Genomic DNA, 9,006 nt, shown 5'->3' with positions numbered 1-9,006 from the left:
GCAATTTGAAGCGAGGTTAGTACATAAGGTTTATGTTGTGTACTTGAACCAAAGAACATGTGCATGTAGAGGATGGGAACTAACCAGTATACCATGTGTACATGTCATGGCTACTATTCGTTATCTAAATGAGAATGTGGAAGACTATGTGGCAATTTGGTTCACACCACAAATGCTTAGAAATTGCTATAGGTATACAATTAAGTCTTTAAATGGAAGTGAAATGTGGCCAACTAACATTGGTCAGACTATGTTGCCCCCGAAACGTAGAAGATTACCAGGCAAGCCTAGAGTCAATAGGAAGATGCTTCAGAAAAAGGTCGACATACTATTAGCAAGAAAGGGGCTGTTACAAAATGCAACATCTGTAGACAACCAGGTCACAACAAAATCAGATGTCCATTGGCCAAAGAAGGTTGTTTTCATATCAACTTTCATTCATTTATAAAAATATAAGTGTTATCTATTAATGCATAATAAATTTAAATGTAGGACCACGTACTAATCCCAAAAAGAAGAAGAGTAAACATGTTCCTGAAGTTGAAGATGAGTTTGAATATGAGATTGAAGAAGGAGAAATGGAACATGTGATTGACTTGGAACCCGAGATTGAAGTGGAAGAAAGAGAAGAAGAACATGTGATTGACTTGGAAAATAAGATTGAAGTTGAAGAAGGAGAAGGAGAAGGAGAACGTGTGGTTGACTTGGAACATGTTGTTGAACCTGTTGTTGAAGTGGCATAAGGAAGAGTTGTTGTAGATCACCAAAAAGTAAAAGTTGAACCTGTGATTGAACATGTTGAAGTTGAAGTTGAACCTGTGATTGAACATGTTGAAGTTGAACATGATAATAAACATGTGGTTGAGGAACAAGTTGCACAACCTGTTGTTGAAGTTGAACAACTGGCACAACCATTGAAAAGGCAAAGGAAATACTCAAGAGAGGATCACTGAATTGGCATTGAAGAGGGTTGTCATCACCAAGGATGGATGTGGTTTAAGTGTGACTAAACTGTTACTTTGGAATGATTCCCTTTGATGGTTTAATTATGTCTTTTTTTAAGTATATATTTTGTTTAGGGCAGAAAACACTATGCTTTTGTCTTTTGGTAAACACTATGCTTTTGTCTTTTGGTATTTTAAAGTTGATGTAAATCTGCACATTAAAAACTATGTTTTTGTTTGTTAGTGCCCTTTAAATAGAATCTACATTATTCAATGTTGCTTTTACATAGGATCCCTTCTTTTTTACTATTATGCCATTCACACTATTATGGATTGCACATGCTACATCATTTGGTAAGTGGTTTCTCATCTTGAATTATTGGATGAAATCCACTAAACAGGGGTAAAATTATGCAAAGCATACTCATTTTACACTCATGATTTGCAGCCTACAGGTGTTGGAATTGGCGTCACATCCAACTATAATTTTTCACATTTATTCCCATAAATCATATTCAACTATAAGATTCAAATTGTCAATTCAACAAAAAAGGACATGCTAACTTTTCATTAAATTTGATCCACTTACAATTTGACATTTATGCCCTTAAAAGTGACACTACAAACAACATAAACAACACAATTACATAACTTTTGAGACTACTAATTTTCCTACTCATCTTATCAAATTCTTCATTTGTCTTCTTGTTGTAAATATTGAAATCATGGTCCATAATGGCAATCCTCACTTCATAGGATTGTGCCCCCACTTCATCTCTTTTCTTCTTGTTGGCCGTATCTTCTTCATTAACCCATTCCCAAAATTTGCATTTAATTTCTAGGTTATCCTAAAACAAATAATACGAAAATTAGTGAAAAAAAAATACCTTACTAGATATGGATTAAACCCCACATACTGTTGAATTAGGGCAAAACCTAAACTCTTTTCTAGGATTATCTTTGGTCGTTGAAGTCCAAATACGAGAAGAGTAGCCACAATCACAAGGATTTGCAAAATCAAGTTTCGATTATGACTTGGGTTTCTTCAATCTCGAGTTGAAGTTGTGCGTAGAGAAGGAAGCCATGAGAGAAATCTTGCAACAGTTTTGAAGAACGAAGAAATCGTGCCCTAAGGTCCATTAGTAGGGCAGATGTGGGTGTAATAGCCACGTATACATACCCAACTTCCACATCACCTGTTTTTTATTTTTAATTTCAAAATACTAAGATTACCTCTTGTATGCGGTTGCCAATGGTAAAATGTGTACACGAAACACATATTAATGGTATTTTTATAAAAATAAGTGAATAGTATATTTTGAACATGGTTCACATATCATTTTACAAGTCATTTTCCTAAAAATAAAGTAAAAGTTGCCATAAACAAAAAAAAAACAAAAAAAGCTACGGGTGAGCAAAACCGAACCCGGAAACCGAAAAACCGACAAAACCAAAACCGAAAAACCGAAACCGAAGCATAAACCAACGGTTTGGGTTTAGAATTTTCAAAAACCGAAATTTTCGGTTTAGGTTCGGTTTTTGGGTTTGGTAAAACCGAAAGAAATCGGACCGAACCGAATTTCATATATTATATGTATTTTGTGAGTTATATATGTATATATACGTAGTCCTTGGGTTATAAACACAAGCAGAAGCGTTGCTCTAGTTGTTAGCGCGTTGGGCGATTGTAGGAAACGGCGCAGGTTTGAAACTTTCTAGCGTCCTTTTTCGCGATTTATTTTGGAAACGAGTTAACTACATCCCACATCGCCCCATTACTGAAACTCAACCATTATTCTCTTCTATATAACTTCGCCACCCTCTTTCATTCTATTATCCCTAACCTTGATTGAGTCCCACATCGCATGGGATATCTAAATATCACATATCCTCACCATTATATAGTTGATGAGTTGAGATAGGATTAAGAAATAAGTTTGAGGTTTGGTTTGAATTATAAAACTGAAACCGAACCGTGAAATCGAAGTTTAAAACCGTAAACCGATAAACCGAAACCCAGTTTGGGTTCAAATTTTCATAAACCGATCATCATTAGTTTGGGTTCGGTTTCAGGTCAAAACTGACCCAAACCGACCCATGGCAAAAAAAAAAAAAAAAAAAAAAAAAGGTAATTACCCAAGTCATTTCCCAATTCTAAATCGTATCATCCAAAACCTTGAATTCACATTAGTTGCACCTCACTCGTTTCTGGCATCTACATAACTGTCATTGAGATAGTTCTGACTTCTGAGAACCCTAGAATTTATTAATTAAGTAACGTGAATTATGTAGCATTGATGTTAATATGAACCCCAACACCTCGTCTTCGTCTCCTCTTGCATCTTCTTCTACATCAGGATCATCTTCTTGGTTTTCCGGCATTGTACGTGGCCGCAAGTCAAACAGTTCTACAATGGCCATCAAATCTGCCGTTACCGGCGGTGGGGGCGGCGGAGGCAGCACCGTCGGCCCAATCAATCGCAAGAATCAGTTTCGTGGTATCATGTTCAAGTACGGTTCTAAGCCTGTTCAGGTATGGGATAATTAAATTGAATATTCTCACTCTTTTGCTATATCTTAGTTTTTAGAAGTCGAACTGTAGTTGGTACTGTTTAATTTTGAATTCAATTTATATAATCGTTTCGAGATTTGGAAATATAGGTGATTGAGAATACATCGATATTCGTTTTTGCTCCTCTCCAATTCTATAAAATCTTTCTGATCTTCAGATTTCAATTGCATTTGATGATTTAAGTTGATAATAGTTGCTAATAGAAATGATTAGATTGTTTTCTTTCTAGTCAATTTCCGCGTGCAATGTAATTCAGCCTATGGTTATTTCTGTCGATCTACTTCAGATGCAGTTGTGTTAGTTAGTCCTGCATTATTCATGGAACTTGAAGATAAAAGTAATTCCACAGAGCAAGCATTGACAATTTCTTCTTAAAACCAAGAAGATCTCTTGGTTAATCATTCATAATTTTTTTGAAGTTGTTATAAGAACTATGAGCAGAAAAGTTGGTTTCCTACTTTTAAGAAGTTACATATTAATAAGACTACATGAGAATTAAAGTAGGAAAGCTGGCTAAGCAAAACTAGGCCTACAAGGGAACTCCACAATGAAACTCAGAACAATTCATTCCATGAAAGAAAGTAGGGAAAAACCTTTTAAGATTAGCAAAACCAGAATGCCCTAATCTTTTGTTCTTAATAGGAATAAAATCGGTACTATTTCAAATGAGCATGAATTATGTTATTATGTAACATATTTTGGCATATATATTATCTTGATTAAAGCCAAGCCAAACATGAGAATGGAAGTAATGACCCATTTCATTACCTTGCTCATTCCATTACTCTATTCACTCCATTCATATGTGGTTCCATTCCTTCATAACAAACATATATTAATTGGTTCCAGAAATCATTTCAAATCAAATTCCTTGATTATGGGATTGACTTAATCTACAAACAACATGTTCCAAATTTACTAAATATTATTCTTTCCACCATTTTAAGTTGTGAGCACAACTATAGGTTATAACATTGGCATGATAATAGATGCTACATATGATTTAGTCATATACTTTGCCTTTGATGCAGGTTGCATTTAAAACTGGCGATTATAAACAACAAGTCGTTTTTATTGGTGGATTGACAGATGGATTTTTGGCTACAGAGTAAGTCTATATACCTGTTTAAGAAAATATCATAGAGTATATATATACTTTTTATCTTTTTCATGCTATTACGATAATGAATTGTATAAACTCATTACAAACAACATTGTGAAACAATTGAAGAGTTGGTATATAAAAAAGATAAATCGATAAAAGTACATTGCTATTTCTTGCATTTGTAGATTTATTGGGTAAAAACCTATTCTGAAACATGCATATAATTAATTTAAAATGAACAGTTATTTGGAGCCACTTGCAATTGCTTTGGATAAAGAAAAATGGTCACTGGTTCAGTTTTTGCTTTCATCTTCTTACAGTGGATATGGCATCTCCAGCTTGAAAGAGGTAGTAACCCTTCACTTAGGCCTTTTAAACTTATTAGTATTTTTAATTTTTAAACAACACCAATTCTAGGAAGAGCCTCTAAACCATTGATACTTTTAATAACTTTACGTTTTGTTTTATGAAGTTATTTTAAATTGATATTTAGCATTAAAAGAGCCAAAGAATTGTAATAAATAGTAGTGATCTTTTACAATACCTACCCTCAAAAGTCAAAACAATACAGTAATTTTGAACGTCAACTCTTTTGCAATCCTCCTGATTCCTAGGCGAGGGTGGAAATGGAATTCAGAATTCATTATTCATTATTCATTTCAATTTCATCCTTTCTGTTTCTGTTAAAAGACGAAAATAGCCTTGTTATTAAATCTGATCCTGTTTTGGGTTGTGTCATCTGGAACTGGAAGGATGCCTCGGAGCTTGATCAGTTGATCAATTACTTAATAAACAAAGAAGATTCGGAGGGGGTGGTGCTGCTTGGGCATAGTACAGGCTGTCAAGTAAGTGCTTTGCTTTTTTTTTTTTTTTTTTTGTATGAACTTGCATACAATAAATAAATAGAGATTATTATAATTTTTTGTATATAATAAATTCTGTAATACTAGGATATTGTTCATTATATGCGTACCAATGCAGCATGCTCCAGAGCTGTCCGTGCTGCTATTTTACAGGTAGTTGAAATTATTGAAAAATGTAGCTAGCTGTATTATTTTCCAAAAAAAAAAAACAATATGTATTATTATGTGAGTTTGATGATTAATTCAGGCTCCAGTTAGTGATCGGGAATTCAGAGCAACTCTCCCTGAAACTGCTGGAATGATTGATTTGGCTTCAAAACTAATAGCTGAAGGCCGAGGATCAGACTTGATGCCCAGGGAAGCAAATCCAGATACCCCAATAACTGCTTATAGGTCAGCTTCACTCACATTTTTACTTTTTTTTTTTTTTTAATCTTTATATTTATTCTAGTGTGCCTAAAGTCTATGCTATTTCGTCATTTAGAAATAATTTGGTTTTCATACTGAAGTCTATGAGTTATATAATGTCACTAATAAAGATTGGAAAATATATGAGTCACTTTATTGTACTATAAATATGAATTAGTGTTACTTTTGATGATAATAAGATATATACAAAAAAAAAAAAAAAAAAAAAAAAAAAAAAAAAACTAATTCTTAAAGTGGGGGGAGATTATGTTTTATGATTTATGATTTATGAATGAACGTGCAGATTTCACTCCCTTTGTGCATACATGGGGGATGATGACATGTTCAGTTCTGATCTCAGTGATGACCAACTTAAACAGAGACTTGGTCACATGTGTAACACACCATCCCAGGTACTTTTTTTTTTACAAATTTATTTTCTTCTTTTCATTTCCCATAACAAGAAATTCAGGTTAAAATGTAATTGGATTGTGCAGGTAATATTTTCTATGGCTGATGAGTATGTACCGGATTATGTTGACAAGAAAGCATTAGCACAAAGGCAAGTCCTTATTATTAACTTCTCCAAATAATAAATGTTCCCTCCATTTTTTTTTGTTCATTCACACAAGTCTGTGTGTGTGTGTGTGATATGTGAGTTTAATGTAAAATGCATGCATGCAGATTATGTAGAGCACTGGGGGGTGCAGAGAAAGTTGAGATAGAATGGGGAAACCATTCTTTATCGAATAGAACTGATGAAGCTGTTCAGGCAATAATGCAATTTCTCAAGAGTGGGGGTCCTAATGGCTGGGATGACCCTTGGACTTGACACACTCCTTGCCTTGCCTTACTTACCTTACCTTACCTTAATTGTTGTTCCATATTCATCTTCTTCATTATATACTTACTTGCTTTGGAAGTCTTTTCTTACATTTTCTTTACTTTGTAATTTGATTTTTTTTTTCAACAACCCTAAAGGAAAAAAAAAGGACCTCATGTCAATTGTCATGTCTGTGAGAAATGCCCTTGTTTTTTGTTTTTGTTTTTCCAAGTTGAGATATGTTTGCTGTATTGAAACCTCGAATGTTTAGACCAGTATATATGTTATCCTTTTAGCATTCTATTTATTTGTTTACTAGGTGTGAGACCTGTGTTTTATACAGGTTTATTAAAAATAAAAATTTAATATTAATATATAAATATGAAATATTTTATAATGTAATACTTTATATAACAAAACGTAATCTTTTGAAAATTTGCAAAATAAATTAATTTATTTGAAGTATTTATGAAAATTTATTACCAAATTAATAGGATGATTTTATTTCCTTATAAAACTCATTACAATTTTATGGGATTTTATTTTAAGAAAATAGAAATTCCTAAAAAATGACAAGTGGAAAATAAAATTTCTAAAATTCTCACAAAATAACAAGTGTCAAAATGGAGAAGATGACATGTGACAAAAAAACCTTCATTTATTAAAAAGGATAGTTGTTTAAAATTCTAGCTGTCACATTTGCATTGATGCCACATAGAATCCCTCCCGCTTTTGCCTATGAATGCGGTGCGGTGACTCCAACATTTATATTTATTTTTTTTTTCATTTTTTTTAAAACTAATATTTCATTAAAATTAGAAAAACATAAATTAAAATAAATAAATAAACATTACATTAAAATTGAAAAACATTAACTAAATTTTTTTAAGAAAAACATTTCATTAAAATTAAAATTACAAAAAGACACAAAATGAAAAGAAAAATACTAAAACAAGTACTTCAATAATAAAAAACTTTAGTGTCGTTAGAGTTGTGTTGAGATCGATATGATTAATTTTTCATATATATTATGCCAAATCATTGTGAAGGTTGTGATGTTTCTCATTGTCATGTAACGCCATTTTATTTCAATTGGCTTTGGGGTATCATGTTCTATAGGTGGCATAGTTGATGAGATATTTATGTTTTCTACTTAAGTATATATTGTTTTCCCCTCGTCCTCCAGAATTATAGTGTAAAATGATACACATATACATAGTGGCTGTAACCTTTTCCTTATATCGTGGATGTATCAGATTGGCTATTATGTGTTAAGAAATGCTTCTTGAAGGCTTCAAATGCTTGTTAAATATCTTTTATAGCTTTTTCTTGAGGTTTTTTCTTTATATATATATATATATATATATATATATATATATATATATATATAATCTACTAGGTAATATGTGTAATCATATGTCGCTCTGTTTATGTGAAATTGGCATTAAGGTGGTGCAGACTAGTCACAAAAATCGTCGAATATAAGTGACACGGCAAAAACTTTCGTATCCTTGCAACCTCCTGCTCTTAGAAACATAAACCATATCCCTTGTGGGTGTGTATCTTTGTGTTCGAGTGAAAATTTGAGCTTTGGTGATCATTTAGAGGAAGAAGGTGGCCATTTCACTGCTTGGAGAGATTGTTGTTGTTGGGATCTAGGTTTCTAAGTATCTTCCAATACATCTGAAAGGTATAAAGTTCATACCTTTTTTACTCTCTAGTTGATTGTGCATGCTTAGAAACCCTTATTTGATCATTTGAGGACGATTCTTAGAGCTTGAGAAACTACAGAACCATTGCTTAAGCTATGAGTGATTTCTGGACCTTTTGGTCCCACAAAGCTGTAATCTTGTCACTAATTTCAATCCATACATAGAGCTTTGGTCTTTTTGGACATTTAGATCTAGATTTAGGAAGTTTAAGCTTAAGAAATGCATAAAGTTGGAAACTTTAGCCATGGATGACATTAGTCAATTTAGATATGAGCTTTGGAGCTCTGAAATTAAGGATTAAGAGCTTAATGAATTAAGTTGGTTGGACGTGAATAACATTGCAGTTCCTTGGGTGCCACGACACGGGCTGCGAAGGCCAATCGCGACTCTTTTGGCGTTTAGTGACCGTGAGACGGTCTATGAGTTGGCCGCGATGCAAAGGGTCGCTAACCATTGACTTTGACCGTTGACCATTGACTTTTTGACCATATTGACTTTTTGAGTTATATACCGAAGTTTAGCCTTTGTTTGTTTTAGGAAATTCATATAGTTGGTTCTTTGGGACTTCGAGTAGTAGAG

The 9,006-nt window shown here is 33.1% G+C and overlaps 1 protein-coding gene across 1 annotated transcript; it reads left to right on the top strand.

Moving 5' to 3' along the window:
- The first annotated feature begins 3,125 nt into the window (after positions 1-3,125).
- On the top strand, positions 3,126-7,018 carry LOC145063037 (alpha/beta-Hydrolases superfamily protein). The gene is made up of 9 exons (XM_079010637.1): positions 3,126-3,477; positions 4,548-4,624; positions 4,864-4,969; positions 5,374-5,466; positions 5,572-5,637; positions 5,732-5,877; positions 6,197-6,305; positions 6,390-6,454; positions 6,577-7,018. Exons 1-9 carry the CDS (start codon positions 3,250-3,252, stop codon positions 6,722-6,724), a joined length of 1,038 nt encoding a protein of 345 aa, XP_078866763.1. The 5' UTR covers positions 3,126-3,249; the 3' UTR covers positions 6,725-7,018.
- The last annotated feature ends 1,988 nt before the right edge of the window (positions 7,019-9,006 follow it).

Source organism: Lactuca serriola, chromosome 7 (assembly GCF_051521515.1).
Source record: "Lactuca serriola cultivar US96UC23 chromosome 7, Lser_US96UC23_V15, whole genome shotgun sequence".
Classification (NCBI taxonomy): Eukaryota; Viridiplantae; Streptophyta; class Magnoliopsida; order Asterales; family Asteraceae; genus Lactuca; species Lactuca serriola.
The sequence above is the reverse complement of the archived record's forward strand: the minus strand, read 5'-3'. Positions and strand labels throughout refer to the sequence as shown.

What these genes read in the sequence shown, in the direction of transcription:
- LOC145063037 (XM_079010637.1), top strand. Translation starts at nt 3,250, where the DNA reads ATGAACCCCAACACCTCGTCTTCGTCTCCTCTTGCATCTTCTTCTACA. An exon ending in GATGGATTTTTGGCTACAGA is followed by an intron (nt 4,625 to 4,863) that starts GTAAGTCTATAT and finishes TAAAATGAACAG; the next exon opens with TTATTTGGAGCCACTTGCAA. An exon ending in ACCCCAATAACTGCTTATAG is followed by an intron (nt 5,878 to 6,196) that starts GTCAGCTTCACT and finishes ATGAACGTGCAG; the next exon opens with ATTTCACTCCCTTTGTGCAT.